This window comes from Impatiens glandulifera, chromosome 9 (genome assembly GCF_907164915.1).
Source record: "Impatiens glandulifera chromosome 9, dImpGla2.1, whole genome shotgun sequence".
Classification (NCBI taxonomy): Eukaryota; Viridiplantae; Streptophyta; class Magnoliopsida; order Ericales; family Balsaminaceae; genus Impatiens; species Impatiens glandulifera.
The window spans coordinates 33027786-33044503 of NC_061870.1; the positions used below are offsets into that span (position 1 = coordinate 33027786).

Consider the following 16718-nt stretch of genomic DNA (forward strand, 5'->3'; position numbering starts at 1 on the left):
GAAAATATTGATAAATTGACATATGGTATAAGAAATCCCACGGCGGCCACATATTTGGACGGGCCAAGTCCACAGCTTATAATATACCATACCATGGGCTAATGCATTACATCAAAGCCTACTTTATGTTATACATTTTTTTTTTTTCAATATATATATATATCATTATTTTTATATCAAATATTAATTATGAAATTAGTTACATAATGACATGACATAGTGTTTATTTTAATTTAATATGATCATAACTTATATGAAAAAATTGTTGAAGTTTTATTTATTTTCCCTCTTTCTATTTTATTATTATTATACTTAAAAAGTCTTACAAGTTTCACAATAATTTATTAATTTAAATTTCAACTTTATTAATAAAAAACATAGTCATACATGATACAACAATACACAGATATAACTTGTTTCCCAAGTTTCTTTGGCATTTTTTTTCCTACCAGTTAATATATCTGAAAATTGAATAAATTATATATTTTTAATTTTATTAGTTTGATGATATATTTTGAAAAAAAATTCATTAAAAAATGTGCCTAATTAATTAAAATTATATGTATTATTATATTAATCTATTTAATATATTAGAATATTCAAAATTTAAATTAGGAAGTAATTAAAAATATAAGATTATAAGTTTTGGTCATAAATTGCCATAGATAAATTCTGCAAGTGGGGGAGTCTTAAATTTCAATCCATTATTTTGAAGACATCTTTGTTCGTAGGGGTTTGTTCGTTCGTTCGTTCAATCGCTGCTTCATTCATTCATTCATCCTGGTTTGGATCGATCGTAGAATGGCATTTTCATTGATCAGCCGCTCTCTGTCGCGCTCATCTCGTTCTAGAGTAAAGCTCTCTTCTGCTCTATCTGTCATTACATGCTGTTTGAATGAATTGATTTGTTTATTTGTTATTTCCTTGGGCAGAATTTATTGAAAGGGAGTAGTAGAGGGATATCAGCTATTCTCAATGATACATATATACGTGAAGATCAAGTTTTTGAAACACTTGGTCGGCTCCACGAGAGATTAGGGTTTTGCAGAGGATACATATCTTCTCTAGGGGATAATAAAGGATTTGTATCGAAGACCTATTTGTCAGATTTCAACTATGTTGCTGCTAACCATAGATTCCACAGGCTTTTCTCAAGTGAAGCCCCGAAGAAGAAGAAGAGTAAGACCGCTCCTTTAATACAAGCTTTTTAGTCGTTTATGCTTCTGGTGCAGTTTTTAAACTCATTTGTTTTGCGTATCCCAGATTACGAGAACTTTTATCCAAAGGAAGATAAGGAAAACCCTGGTCGGGATGAGCAAAAATCTGGATCCAAGGGTAAGTTAGTGACTTCCTGTCTTGAAATTAGGGTCATGTGTTTCACTGATTTATCATTGTTCATTTCTACCTCAGTAATTTTTTGTGTCTCAGCTTGAATAATTAATGTTGTCGTGCTGCTGCATTACCTCTTGTTATATTATGGTCTGGTTTTAACCAAGTTTCATTAATCTGAGTATTGTGAAATGTTGATTAGTTTTTCTATGTAAGTTATTTTATTTGTCATGGACTTCCGCTTTCATGATTCTTAGATGGTTGTAGGATATATATCCATCCCCTCCTTTCATGATTCTTAGATGGTTGTAGGATATATATCCATCCCCTCATGTTTTCCATCTAATGCGAAGTGCATTACAGTTATATTACCGTGGGTACAACATGCAAACTCTTCCATATTCAGTCATATGAACTATAGATATGTGCAGCCTATGTGCAGCCATTGGAGCTCATTTCCAAAACTAGCTTATTTTTAGCTCGTGCATTTCAGTAAATTCAGAGGATAAATTTAATTATCACTTCTCATTGGAGGTCCCTTAATTAGAAGTAGTGTTTTCTAATCATTATACAAATGAAAAATATAATTGTATGAATGCTTTTGTTTCTTTTCTGAAGGAAAGTTTTATTTGTACAATAATTATGCTTCCCAAAGTGATGTAGTTATAATAATTGTACAAACAGACAAATGAACTTTATGTATGATTTAAAATATGTTTTCTAGAGAATTTGGTTTGTGTTTCTTATTAATTTTAATAACATGAATTTTAATCCTTTTCACTTGGGTGCAGGGGACAAAAATGCAGGTGATAATGCCAATTTCCAGGAAACTTTCATGAAGTATTTCCAGAATCTGCTCACTCCACTATTAGTTATAGGGCTGTTTTTTTCATCATTATCTTCTGGTCCACATGAGCAGCAACAGGTAAACTAATGTTTCAGTGTATATTTGGACTACTACAGTCTATCATTACGATTTACGTCTAATATTGGTTTTCTGTTACAATTTTAGTAATTTGTAGTTTATACCTGAACAGCTAGTTATATTTATAATAATCTTTTAATAGCCTTTTCGTTAGTTTATTGTAACAAAAATATAGTTGTTTATTAAAGTATCCGGTGCTTGAGATGGACAGTTTAAGTTCCATATGAAGATGGTGACAGTTAGAAGTCTGTGTTTTCATAGGTGTCTATTGTTTGGAGTCAGGGTATGATTGCCTTATTTTCTTCTTTGGGGAAAAAAGTGAAAAAAAGGCCTTAAATTGTGGAATTCTTGGGTGAAGATTGTTTATTGTTTTATCACTTATTTGACCATCATTTTTATTGAGACATTTTGGTAATATAATTTGTATGATGGGTATTCTTTTGCAGATAAGTTTCCAAGAGTTCAAAACCAAGCTCCTTGAGCCAGGGTTAGTGGATCATATAGTTGTTACTAACAAATCTGTGGCTAAGGTATACATTAGGAGTTCACCTCGCACTTCAAGAGGTGAAGATGTTGTGGACGGACAAATGACTGAAGGAACTGAAACAAATACCCCGTCTAGAAACAACAAAAGCCAATACAAATTTTATTTTAATATTGGCAGTGTAGAGTCTTTTGAGGACAAAATGCAGGAAGCCCAGGAATCTCTGGGAATGGATCCTCATGATTTTGTACCTGTATTTTACAAATCTGAAATTGTTTGGCTCCAAGAGTTATTGAAATTTGGACCAACTCTATTACTGCTGGGTTCCCTTTGGTTCATGGCCAGAGGAATGCAAGGTGGACTTGGTGTTGGAGGTGGTGGTGGAAAGGGTGGCCGGAATATATTCAGCATCGGGAAAGCACAAATCACAAAACTGGATAAAAATGCTAAGAACAAGGTGAGCTTTCCCTTATCCTGATGAAGAGTTATGGGTTCTTTAGTTACTGTACTAGAACATAGGAAAACTCTTCTTTTATAGGCTCTTCTACAAAGTGGAACGAAAAATAAAATAAAAAATCTTTGATGTTCCAAATGCTGATCCCAGGGAAAACATCTTGTGTTTCTTTCAGCAAACTGTATATTGGTTAGTTTGTTTAATTAGTTGTTTAAGGCCATACTTAAATTTCTTTTTACATTTTTTTGCTAATATTACTTAGATCTAGAGATTTCATCGTGCACAATATGTTCATGTTTGTTTAACTGTTTTCGCTATTCCCCTTCTTGCAAGGTAATTAAGGAGTCTGAATTTGTTTAATAGAAAACAAATATATAGTTGTTCATACTTCAATTAAGTCAGTTTGCATTTGCATTTACTACTGTGTGAGGTTATTATTTTATCATTGTAACATTGTTGCATGAAGGTATTCTAACCTTCTACATGGCTTTTTATTGATCAAGGTTTTCTTCAAAGATGTTGCTGGCTGTGACGAAGCAAAGCAGGAAATTATGGAATTTGTCCACTTTCTGAAGAACCCTAAGAAGTATGAGGAGTTGGGAGCTACAATCCCTAAAGGTGCACTTCTGGTAGGCCCTCCAGGTACTGGTAAAACACTTTTGGCTAAAGCAACAGCTGGAGAGTCTGCTGTGCCATTCCTTTCCATATCAGGTTCGGACTTCATGGAGATGTTTGTTGGTGTTGGACCATCTAGGGTGAGGAATTTATTCCAGGAAGCACGACAATGTGCTCCAAGTATTATATTCATTGACGAGATTGATGCAATTGGTCGAGCAAGGGGTAAAGGGGGTTTCTCAGGTGGCAATGATGAAAGGGAAAGTACTCTTAACCAGTTGCTTGTGGAGATGGATGGATTTGGGACTACAGCTGGTGTTGTTGTCCTTGCAGGCACTAATAGGCCTGATATCTTAGACAAAGCTCTACTAAGGCCTGGTCGGTTTGATCGACAAATTACTATCGACAAACCTGATATTAAAGGCCGTGATCAGATATTTCAGATCTATCTGAAAAGAATCAAACTTGATAATGAACCTTCATTCTATTCACAACGACTTGCTGCTCTCACTCCTGGATTTGCTGGAGCTGATATAGCAAATGTTTGTAACGAGGCTGCATTGATTGCTGCAAGGAACGAGGGAGCACAGGTGACAATGGAACATTTTGAGTCGGCTATAGACAGAGTTATTGGTGGTCTGGAGAAAAGGAACAAGGTAATCATGTGTTTTTTCTCTTTGGATTGCCTACGGTCAGTCACTTGTCAATTAAGACGATTATGATAAAATAAAAATATAAACATTTTGTTTTAACCGGGTAAGATGATTGTTTGTTGAAAGCAGGTGATTAGCCAACTTGAGAGAAGGACAGTGGCTTACCATGAATCAGGTCATGCAGTTGTTGGGTGGTTCCTGGAACATGCAGAGCCATTGCTGAAGGTGACTATAGTTCCTCGTGGGACTGCAGCTCTTGGGTTTGCCCAGTATGTGCCAAATGAGAATCTCCTGATGACGAAAGAACAAATGTTTGATATGACATGCATGACCCTTGGTGGTCGGGCTGCTGAACAGGTAAAAGTCTTATCTAGAATAAATAAAGAATTATCTAAATAATTCTTCTTGTAATGTATGTATGTATGTATGTATGTATGTATGGCAGGTGTTGATAGGTAAAATCTCAACTGGGGCTCAAAATGATCTGGAGAAGGTGACAAAACTGACGTATGCCCAGGTGGCAGTTTATGGGTTTAGCGAGAAGGTGGGTCTTCTTTCCTTCCCTCAAAGGGATGAAGGTTTTGAGATGTCGAAGCCATACAGCAGCAAGACTGCAGCAATTATAGACAATGAAGTAAGGGAGTGGGTGGCAAAGGCATACGAGCGCACGGTTCAGCTTGTAGAGAAACACAAGGACCAAGTTGCTAAAATTGCTGAGCTCTTACTTGAGAAGGAAGTTCTTCATCAAGACGACATGATCCAAGTTCTGGGTCAGCGTCCCTTCAAATCAGAAGAACCAACAAACTACGATAGATTCAAAATGGGTTTCCAAGATCAAGAAGCCCTGAAGGTAGATGACAATAATGTTGATGTGTCATCACCCGAAGTTGTTCCTACTTAAAAATGACTCTAGTCAAAAAGATTAATGACCTGATTGCTTCAGCCTTCATGTATTTATATGGATGGAGGTGGATGATCTTGAATCCAACTTCTTCTAATATGCCTTGGCTTAACAATGTCTTGCATGTTTTATCCACTTGAAGCTCTGTCCGTCCATGTACATTAATTAATTAAATAGAGAACATGAAGAAAAAGAAGATGAGACTGAAGGTGGTTGGTGTTATATTTATGAATCTCGTTAGAGTTGAGATGTTATAGTATTTTCTTCTATTCCAATTTGCATCATCTATTTATTTATTTATGCTGTTTTGGAATATAACACTGCTAAAATGTAGTTCTATTTGAAGTTCTCTTCAAAATGCAACAACCTTTGTTTGATTGGGACATACCCATGAATATTTTTAACCTTATTTATGGTTTTTGGAACCTTATCACTTTTCTACATTTATGGCATTAGTTGAAAGTTGAAGTGGTTACAATAAAAACAGATTAAGGATAACCTTAAAAATTGTTTATCATCCTCAATGTGGGCAATTTCTTGCAACTTTGAAGAATAATTTAAGAGTGTTTGGTTTATTAAATCACTTCAATGATTGTATTGTTTTGTATTGTATAAACTCCAGCTTCTAAAAAGTAATGAAATTACCAACACAACTGATAATACCCAGGCAACCAATCAGTAACAATGAATGAATTGATTCGTCAGTGAGAGAAGCTGTGGATTTTATGGCGTTTAAAGGTAAGCCTGGGCCCAATGTAATAAATATATGGGTGTGTCGTCACTTTAATGGCCGCACCATTCTCATCCTCATTTCCAATATTTATTAAGCCTTCTTTTTTCTATCTACCCCTTTTTCAATTCTTATTATCGGTATTCATTCATTCATTCATTCGCCTCTTTCAGTAAGCACACCCACCAGGTAATTTTTTCTGGGTTTGTCTCCTAGTACATTATCTTCTAGACCCATCGATAAGATTTTGGGTTCTCCAAATGTTTTTTCCACTTTTTTTTTGAACGGAACTAATCCTGGTTTTTCCGTTATCTCCGGTTTGGATCTCCTAACCCATCACATTTCTAATGTAGTACTAATTTGGGGGTTATTATGTAATCACTAATGATCCTGCAAGAGGGTTGTTGAATTTGAATGGAATCCTTAACCCTATCTCTTGGTTTTAGAGGGGTTATTTTCATGACATTGTGAAGGATCTTGTTTTGAATTCCATTCTCTATTCTTCTGTAGAACTTCCAAGATTAAAATGGACTATGAAGAGGGCCAACATGTTCAAAAGCCAAAATACGAATGCCTTCTCTTAGGTGTGTTCTTCTTTTTCATCTTCTTCTTCAATTCATAATGGTTACTTTAAAGATTCTTTTGCATTTGTTCTTCAGATGTTGATGACACCCTTTATGCAAAGTCATCTGGTATAGCTGTTGAATGCATGAAGAATATTGAGGGTACAACATTTTTTCCTGATTGTTCAAAATTCATGGATTTGGTTTCCTCCTTCATAATGTATTTGTTTCACACTACTTTGTTGGTTCGCTAGAATATATGATCAACAAGCTTGGCATAGTGGACAATGTCCGGGAATTGTGTGCTAAATTGTATAAGGAATATGGGACGACAATGGCGGGTTTAAGGGTATATTTTCATGTCTTTTCTTGTTTGTGACCATGATTGATATATATACATATAGTAACCAGATTAAATCATTGTTTTTGATCAGGCTATTGGCTATAATTTTGACTATGATGAATACCACAGGTCGGATTTCATATTCCCATACAAATTTTGTTTTTGGAACCAATTTGGTCTGATATTATAATCATATGCAGTTTTGTTCATGGGAGATTACCTTATGAGCTTTTGAAACCGGACCCAGTCTTGAGAAATCTTCTCCATAGCATTTCCATCCGGAAAGTTGTAAGTTTCTTCTTCTCTTGTTTAAACTAAAATCCCGTGTGTTTCCATTGATTTTTGTACATGTTGTTGGCAAGATCTTCTCGAATGCAGATAAAAAACATGTTGCCAGAGTTATTAGTAGGCTTGGAATAGAGGACTGTTTCGATGATTCGATTTGCTTTGAGAGTCTTAATCCTCCTGCTGCTAAGGGTGTTGCCAAAACTGAAGATCAAATCAAAGATGATTCTCACAAGCCCAACCCAATGCTTCCAAGTACTCCGGTTATATGTAAACCGTTTGAGGATGCATATGAACAAGCTTTTAAGATAGCTAACATCAACCCTCAAAAAACAGTAAGCAAAAGATTCAGATCTTTTTTTTTTCTTTTCTTTATAGGATTCTAGACATTGTAGACAAGTTCTATGATCAAGAATGAGAACCCATATCCAGATTTTAGAAATTCTTCAAACAAAACAAAGGCATAACTCGTTTTCTCTGGATTTGTCAGATATTCTTCGATGACAGCATCCGAAATTTGCAGACTGCAAAAAGCTTGGGCCTCCACACTGTTTGGGTAAGCTAAGCAAACACTATCTTTATAGAATTGAATTTTCTTTAAGTTTGATGTTGAACATTTCAGTTTTCTTGGTATTTAGGTGGGTTCTTCTCAAAGAACAAATGGGGTTGATCATGCTTTAGAAAGCATACATAATATGAAGGAAGCATTGCCTGAGCTTTGGGAAGCTATTGAAAGAGATATTATGCCTTGCTCAGAAAAAGTTGCTGTTGAAACCTATGTTGGGGCTTAGCAAACATATCATATTATTAACATTAGAATCAATGATTTTTGATTATTAAGATTTTATAGCTAGAAAAATCCTCTAGTTAATCTAATGTTTGGATTTATTTGGATGATACTGTTGTGTTCTTTTCCATTCCATCTGAATAAGAACAAAAAAAACTCTACCCCCATAAATAATGTGATGCAAGAAGATATTAAAAAAAATAGACTTTGTAAGAAAATAATAAGTTTTGAAGTTTTGATATTGGGTTATTTGGATTAATATGAAATAATAGATCTCATCAACATAATTATATTATTAAATAATTAATTAAAATATTAAAAAAACATGTTAATTTATTTATTTTTTCATAAAATAAAATAATTTTGATAAATTAGGGTTATTTCCAAATAAACCCTTGAATAAAACAAAACCCTAATTTGTGTGAACATACTCTTTTGTCTGTCTACCTCAAAACCCTTGGGAGCGGGCTGCTTCAAGACTGAGTTTCGGCCGGTCATCTTCATCATCTGTTTTTATTTGGCCGGAAAGGAGAAAGCTTGAGTATTTCAGGGTTTAGGGTTGAGAGTAGAGAGACGGCGGAGGAATTGCTTCTTGAATATTCCATACGATGGAGAAGCGCGAGCTGTCGAGTACTTTGAGGAACTTGAAGGTAAAGAACTCAATTCCGATTCTTCTGAACCCCTTGTTTAATTATCATTGCCTAGTTTTAAGATCGGATCTGATGAGGAATGGGGAATGGGTGTTTTGCTATTACATGTGATTTTACAGTTCATGCAAAGAGCCGCTCTGAAAGAGGAGAAAACCAAGAAAGTAGTCGTAGTAGATCAAGAAGATGTACAACCTTCCGCTACCCTTTCTTCTTCCCCTGCTATTTCCAGAAAGTGGTAAGCTTTTAAACATTCTTTGTTTAGGGCGAATAGATGATTGATGAACACAGGCCGGTCGGCTAGCTAATCAGATAGGGTTAAACAAAATTACTCACATTATACTTGCAAGATTCATATCTATACTGGGTCTTTGTTTGATTCAATCTGATATATGATATGATCATCTTATTGTTAGTATTATGTGTGCAGTATTGTGATTTTAGAAGGGGATCCTCATCCAGTTGGGTCTATAAAAGGACGAATGTCGTTTCAAAATTTTAATCCAACAATAGATGTGAGTAGTAGTGATCACAGAATATATATATGTATATATGATGCCAGACAATCTATCTAAATTAGGTTTTTCATGTTAATAATAGAAATTGAATGAAGAACCAACAGAAGCAGCCGTCCCCAGTTCTGTTAATCAAAGTGGAAGAACAACCTTAGACCACCACCAAGGGTAAGCAAATTGAACCCGACATATGCCACATTTGTGGGTGCTTTTATTTACTGTTATGGTTGTACAATTTTCAATTTCAATACTAATACTATTACTATTACTACAGAGACAACAACACTAATAATGAGGATGATGATATGGAGGAGAAGGTGAAACCTAATGGCGAACTCAAAAGGAAACAAATCGAAGTAGGAGGAGAAGTGTCTGAACTGGAACACCCTAAAAAATCACCAAAGATTGATCAACAGAAAAATCATAGTAGCAGTTCTTCAAAAAAGCGCGACAAGCTAGACTGGAAGGTATTAAGGCCTCCTTCCAAAAGAACCAATTGAACTCCTCTTCTTCTTCAGACAAATTTATGTTGTAGCTTTTTTGCCATATTAGGTTTTCACAATCTTTAATTCTATTTAAAAACAATTTTTGTGTGTTTATTATTATTATTAAACTTTATGATGAATGATAGATAAATTTCCCAGAAAGAAAGTTATTGTAGGTTAGGCTTCCAAGAAGAGATGCAATAGACAATTCTTCCTTTCCATCCTTGTAGCATCCATTCCCCATCTCTATCTACTGTGAATTCCTTATGATAGTTCTTCTTAATATTCTCCACTGTCTCTTCCATTATCTCCTTGTTCAAACCCTGTTGACGGAATCCTGCCCTTTCCAATCTCATTTGCCATTGCTTGTATGTCTCAGGCCTCTCTATTCTCTCTAACCCTTCGCATGCTACCACGTTCATTATGTCTCTCCCCATTATCTCCTTCTCAAACACCAACCTTTCTTCCTGACCTTTCTCTCCTCCCTGCAAAATCGTATCCAGCATATCGAACATTGAAGAGAAATGGAACACTGCCTCCCTGAATCTGGTGACAAAGAATGGCGCGCCATAAGTTCCAGTCATTTCTCCATGGATGAACAAATCTGGGTTTATTTGTTTTATCAGTTTCAGCACAGCATCTCTAGGGCTGTTCATGACTATTGTCTCGTCCAGCATGTGCCTGAGACGGTTCATTGAGTTCACCACTAGGAGCTCGTCTGGCTTGATGTGAAGATCTTCAAGATTTATGCTGTCCCATTTTTTGGCTATGGGTGTGAACTGAAACGGGACGTTAAATCTCTTACAATAAGTTCCCAGACGACGTCCTGTCTCTTCAATCCTCTCAGCCGGACGGAAACCTGGCTGAGGGAAGTCGATTCCGGTGATGCGAATCTTTGGGGGTCCACCGGGTCTTACAGAGAGATTCTGGATGAGACAAGGCCATTGGAATCCGTAGAGGATGCCGAAATCAATTATGTGAAGGCTGTTTGAGTTAGCAGCTAACTTCATTATCGATTTGTTCGCGTACGAATTCGACACCTTGTTGAAAGGGGAGGCTGTGACGTAAAGCTGATGACCTCTCAGGATATCTGCGGCGGGTCTTCTTTTGGAGTTAAACGCTGAATGAGCCGTCGTCCCGTTTCCGGCCAAGCGAGCTTCAATAGCGTTGGCGAAGTAATGAGCTAATCTCTGCGTACCGTCACCTTGAGGTGAGGAGTGTTGCCTTATCTGCCTTAGGATATCGTAAGCGTTGTGGAGATCGAAGGTGGCGGAAGCTTGAGCGCAGTTAAGTAGAAGAGTGTTAAGGTCTATTATTTCTTGTTTGTTTCCGATCTTCTTCTTAACTCGTGCCTTGGACCTGTTCGACGAATTGTCTGATCGATTAGGGCACCACTGATCACAGTTTTGCTGGAGGTGTGGATTCAAAATTGGACAGAGCAACACCTTATCGTATGCCTCTTGCGGCTCGTCGTCTGTTTCATCCGGAAAGCTCGCCAATTGCTTGTTGCTACGACGGAAGTTTTCGCTATCGTCTAGTTCCCGCGATCTCCTTCTGCTCGATCCTCCAGTAAAATTGCGAACCACCGGCGGCGAGATGGTGTTGGCAGAGGAGAAAGTCCTCAAAACCGTCTGCAACACATAATCGTGGATATTGGTCTCGTCCGGAACCCAACCGGGAGGTTTGGAATCTTGATTGGAGGAGACGAGAGCATTGTAGAAGGATCTCTCAGTGGCATGAAGGGCGAGGATGTCGGTGAACATGCAAGGCTTGTTGGCTAAATCCTCTTCTTCCATAAGCATCTGATTGATCAATCTGAGAGTTGCGTCGCTCTCTTCTGAGAGATCCATTTACATAGCTCGATCTCTTCCCTCCCAGATCGAATCTACTAGGTCAATGTAAATTCCCGGGGAGAAAAGAATTATCTGTGTTAAATAAAGCTATCCCAGGGAAGTAGAAGAAGGGGAACTTTGACGAAATCACCGGTCTATTTCGAAAAATGATCTATGCTTCATAAACCCGGCAAAAATGGAATTTTCGCCATGTGATGGTCCCTTTCGTGCCCACCCGCTCATTAACCCATTTACCATATCCGCGCTTCAGGTAAAACGTGTGAGTTATTATATGCGTTTTACATGAAAAATGCGAAAGTGGTAATTCGCCAGCTTGGTTAATTAAATTAATAATTAAAGTATTAAAAATATCAAATAAAACTTAACATTTTGATTTCATAATTGAATAACTTATAATTATTTTTTATATATTAAAAAATTATCAAACAACAAGTCCGTAAAAGCTCATAGAATTTAGACGGTGATCTGTAATAGTGTGTAATTTTAGTATTATTGCATTAAAATATAGATTAAATATGTTTTTATAAAAATATATTTTTATGTGAAGTTTAAATAAATTTTAACATGTTTAATTATGAATTTAAAAATAATTGTGACATTTTTATCAATAATTTTAATTTGGATGATTTTGTTTTAAAATATTTTATATAATCACTCTTTAAAATCCCTTAAAAAAAAACAAGAAGATTCGTTATTTTGAAATTGTTTAACATTAGTGTATTCAAAGTAATAACATTATACATTCAAGATTTCTGTAAAGCAAATTTAATTGTGGTCCTGAATAAATAACACGAGGATGATATAGACCTGATAGATTCATCTCCCTAAGTCGTCATGCATGTTCAATTATTCATGAATAATAATTTAAAAGATATTTGGATGAGAATTCAAACAAAAATTTTACACCAAATGAAAAATGAATATCACGTTGGTGATTTTTCAGTCTATAGTCAAATAGAAGTTTCTATCTAGACAACATGCTAAGAAATTCTACGTGCCTACATGAATGAATCATGGACTCAACACTTTGTACTAGAATATTATTGTTTATATAACTAATTCATAGAAATTCCAACATTTAACCAAATAAAACTATATGACCAGCAAAACCAAAACCAAAACCTATTAGCCAAAATAAAGATAAGCAAGCAATCAATAAATTTTCGTGCTAACAATAGAACCAGGCAACCGAGCTAGTTCGGATGCTAGCCATTCGCACAACTCCGACTAAATCCTTGGGGGAAACTATCACGACAACCCATAAATAGGAGTAATACCGAAGGACGACGGACCTTTTCGAGACTTTTGTCCCTCGATAATTATTTTAGATTTCACAAACTAATAACCTTTGCGGGTTTCCAACAGGAAATGGCATAAATAATTCTCCCTTTCCATCCTTGTAGCATCCAATTGCCATCAACATCCACAACGAAATCCCTATGATACCCATTCGTCACCTTATTCATAACATCCTTCACTATCTCCTTCTGCAACGGCAGTTGCACAAGCCCAGCTCTCTGGTTCCTCACTTGCCATTGCTTGTAAGTTTCCGGCCTCTCCACTCTTTCCGTTCCTTCACAGGCTATTATATTCATTATATCCTTCCCAAAAACCTCCTGCTCGAATAGCATCCTAGCCTCGTCTTCCCTCGGCAAAGTCGCGTCGAACATATCGAAAAGCGACGAGAAGTGGAAAAGCGCCTCACGAAAACGCGTCACGAAAAAAGGGGCGTTGAATGTCCCGTTAACAACCCCGTGAACAAACAGGTCCGGGTTTATACTCCTGATCAGTTTCAGCACCACGTTCCTCGGACTACTTGGGACCACGGTCTCGTCGTTCACGTTTCTTAACCTGTAGAGGCAGTTCACCACGAGCAGCTCTTCTTTCTCGATTTTGAGATCCTCTAAAGTTATTGTTTCCCACTTCTTGGTCACTGTATGGTACTCGAACGGAACGTTGAATCTCTCGCAGTAGTTTCTTAACCGTTTTCCAGTCTCCTCGACACGTTCGGATGGCCTCAAACCCGGCTGGGGAGGCTCAATTCCCGTTATCTTAAGCTTAGGAGGCCCGCCAGCTCTGGCAGAGAGCCGTTGAATCAGACAGGGCCATTGAAAACCGTATAATATCCCGAAGTCAATTATATGGAGCCTATCAGTGTTCTTCGCTAATCTCGCAATGGACCGGTTTGCATAGAAGTTTGTCAGTTTCTTGAAAGGACAAGCAGTCACATATGCTTTATATCCTTTCAAGATTTGGGCAGCCGAGATTCTTGTAGTAGCTAGAGAAGTGTACGTTCCAGTACCGGCTAACCTTAATTCAATGGCGTTAGCGAAGAAATAAGCCATCCTCTCGATACCATCTCCATGTGGAGAAGAGTGTTTCCTAATTCGTTTCAACAGGTCGGTTGTAGCTCGAGTGTCACTGCTAGCAACGTTATGGGAGCATTGTGTAAGGAGAGTTCTTAAATCAACCACTTCCTTTTTACCTTGTTTCTTATTACTACCTTTTGGCCTGCCTGGCCTTGTTCCTTTCGAAAGGCTATTCTGCTTGGGGGAGTCATCGTCTGAAACACAGTTTGAGTCCGGCTGCATGTTTGGATGAAAACCGTGACAGAGTAAGACCTGGTCATACATATTTGATTGCACATCAGAATCATCAATCGAACTCGCTATCTGCTTGCTGCTACGGTTCGCTTCAAGGCAATCATTATCCTCCCGAAAATGATTCTTCTTCAATCTAAATCCATTTGATGGTTGACAACTTTCAACCTTGTCTGTTCCACAAACACAGTTAAGAACTTCATTTGAATCTTCTTTCCCAAACTGTGGGAGGATTTGGGAGTCAATTGACCCATCCACAACATCAAACAAGCCACTATTAAGTGAGCAAAACTCCTGAACCATGGAACACACATGACCAGATTCTGGAAAACTTCCAATAGTCTTAACAAAGTCATCATCAGGACTGCTTGAGTTTGGAGAAAGGACAGAGATAACACTTTCGTTCTCTAAAGGAGTAGGAGGATATCTCTCTCCAATAAGATCATAAAACGATTTCTCAGCAGCTTCAAGAGCCGAACAATCCTGAAACATACCAGTTTTGTACTCCAAATCCTCCTCCTCCATAAGCATCTGACTTATGTATTTTAGGGTTGCATCAGAGAAATCACCTTCCTCGTGCAAATTAGTGGCCCCAAATGAGGGAGACAAATCATCAGGATTATCATTATCATTATCATCAATATAATTCTGATGATAATTAGTATTCAGTTCATTTTGAGGAAGAAGAATCTCGCAATCATCATCTACACGTAGATCACCTACTTCCAATCCATTTGCAATAGTTCGATCTGAAAATATTGGAATCAACGTATGGTCGAACTTCAAACCATTAATTGATCCAGAAAATTCATATCCTTGTACAAGAGCATCCATCCGATCTTAGGAAACAACACAGAATATACTTATTCAACGGAATAACGAAGAGATTCGATGCTAAAGCAATCAGAACACTTAGAGTATATTAAATCAAACTCTAGTAATTGAAGAAGAAGAAGAAGAAGACTGGAAGTGTGTGTACCTATAGAGCGAGAGATCCTTTTTGTATTTAGAGAGATAAAAGGCATGCGAATAACTCCGTTTTCTGCTCGGATTATCTCGTCTTCTTCTTCTTCTTCTCTTATGCTGTGCCTGTGTTGAAAATAGAATATATGTCAGTTTTTACATATATAATAATATATTTGCTGTGTGTATCTTCCCGGAAGGTACCGCGTGGAAGAACAATCGTCGGTCACTCGGTCCAGTCATCACCGGCTACTGGTAGGACCGGCGATCAATCCATCCATGATAAAGGTAAATCAAGTTTCTTACAGGTTTCATATTTAATAACCTTTATCAAAATAAACATATTAAATTTCATATAAATAATATTAATACTTCGTAATAATACAATTTTCATATTAACACACTTTTTCTGCTCTCTCTCTCTCTCTTTTTTCATTCTAACCTGATGACTTCCGAGACCAGACCCAGGATTTCGAATTAGGGTAGACTTTAACAAAATTTAGAATGAACTTAAAATAATAAGGAGGAAATTTTGAAAAAAACAAATATATAAAAGTAAAATTTTACCATTTTTTAATAATTATATAAAAAAAAATGAATTATATTAAATTTTTTTAAAAAATGAAAAGGAATGTCATATTTTTATCGTAAAAAAAATTAAAAAAAATATATATATTCGAGTTGGCTTCAGCCCACCCGAGCCCCTACATGCCTTCGTCCCTGATGGCCTCATTTTTTACTCACAATCTCTCCCATATCACCTCATCAAATATATAATACTACGATTTCTAAGATTGGTTCAGAAAAATATAGTGAGTTAATCATTATTTTTGATAATTTTACGAATTCAATAACTCATTGACTATAATTTTTTTTATTCTTTCATGTATTGTTTTATATTATACTTCAACGATTCTGCATCTTTTAAAAGCAACTTAAAAAAAGTATTAATACTTTTAATTTTAAATTAAAAAATTGTTTGTTATCATTAAAGTTTTTATAATAAAATAACTCATCTTAAATAGTACAATTTTATAACTTTTATAATAAAATAACTTATCTTAAGTAGTACAACTTATATAATAAATATAATTATAAAATAAAATAGGATAATTAACTAGCTCAATACGTGCCACTCTCTTGTAGGAAATAGATGCTTTATTTTTAATTCTTTGATAAGGATATAATTATTTTATGTATAAATTACTGTCACGGTTGAATATATACATAATTTTTATTTTTGATAAGGTGAGTGTTGAATATTTAATATTGTGATGAGGTATTTATTTTGGCATATCTAGAACAGGACTAGAATGTCTTTTAACATCCCTTTGGCAGAATAAAGAAAAATATTTGTTTTTGTCAAAACCGGACAAATATTTGTAAGATTCCATTCACACTCATCCTGATCTCTTATTTCATCATATTTAGTCATTTACATCTCCTTTGTACATCTTAATCTTATCTATTTCAGCACAAGTTAGATACCTAAAATATTAATGTATGTAAGTTAATTTGGGTTAAATTTGAATTGTGTTGAATTCAGGTTAAGTTAGAATTAATCAAATTAAATTAATTTAATTTAA

General features: G+C 36.0%; 5 protein-coding genes across 5 annotated transcripts; 3 read left to right on the top strand and 2 right to left on the bottom strand.

Moving 5' to 3' along the window:
• The first annotated feature begins 690 nt into the window (after window positions 1-690).
• Window positions 691-5616, top strand: LOC124913758 (ATP-dependent zinc metalloprotease FTSH 10, mitochondrial-like). Its single transcript, XM_047454171.1, has 8 exons — window positions 691-852; window positions 933-1179; window positions 1264-1335; window positions 2121-2254; window positions 2701-3195; window positions 3696-4463; window positions 4590-4817; window positions 4906-5616. The coding sequence occupies exons 1-8, from the start codon at window positions 802-804 to the stop codon at window positions 5359-5361; spliced, it is 2451 nt and encodes an 816-aa protein (XP_047310127.1). The 5' UTR covers window positions 691-801; the 3' UTR covers window positions 5362-5616.
• A 561-nt stretch (window positions 5617-6177) lies between these two features.
• LOC124914735 lies at window positions 6178-8179 on the top strand. Its single transcript, XM_047455336.1, has 9 exons — window positions 6178-6280; window positions 6602-6675; window positions 6751-6816; window positions 6909-7003; window positions 7089-7126; window positions 7198-7285; window positions 7360-7617; window positions 7773-7838; window positions 7921-8179. The coding sequence occupies exons 2-9, from the start codon at window positions 6618-6620 to the stop codon at window positions 8071-8073; spliced, it is 822 nt and encodes a 273-aa protein (XP_047311292.1). The 5' UTR covers window positions 6178-6280; window positions 6602-6617; the 3' UTR covers window positions 8074-8179.
• A 311-nt stretch (window positions 8180-8490) lies between these two features.
• On the top strand, window positions 8491-9999 carry LOC124915581. Its single transcript, XM_047456332.1, has 5 exons — window positions 8491-8719; window positions 8839-8954; window positions 9147-9231; window positions 9317-9399; window positions 9506-9999. The coding sequence occupies exons 1-5, from the start codon at window positions 8678-8680 to the stop codon at window positions 9729-9731; spliced, it is 552 nt and encodes a 183-aa protein (XP_047312288.1). The 5' UTR covers window positions 8491-8677; the 3' UTR covers window positions 9732-9999.
• LOC124915580 (scarecrow-like protein 14) lies at window positions 9745-11630 on the bottom strand. The gene has a single exon (XM_047456330.1). The coding sequence runs from the start codon at window positions 11564-11566 to the stop codon at window positions 9884-9886; it is 1683 nt and encodes a 560-aa protein (XP_047312286.1). The 5' UTR covers window positions 11567-11630; the 3' UTR covers window positions 9745-9883.
• A 952-nt stretch (window positions 11631-12582) lies between these two features.
• On the bottom strand, window positions 12583-15273 carry LOC124914095 (scarecrow-like protein 11). Its single transcript, XM_047454572.1, has 2 exons — window positions 15149-15273; window positions 12583-15008 (listed from the first exon to the last, which is right to left on the bottom strand). Exons 1-2 carry the CDS (start codon window positions 15192-15194, stop codon window positions 12901-12903), a joined length of 2154 nt encoding a protein of 717 aa, XP_047310528.1. The 5' UTR covers window positions 15195-15273; the 3' UTR covers window positions 12583-12900.
• Window positions 15274-16718: the final 1445 nt, after the last annotated feature.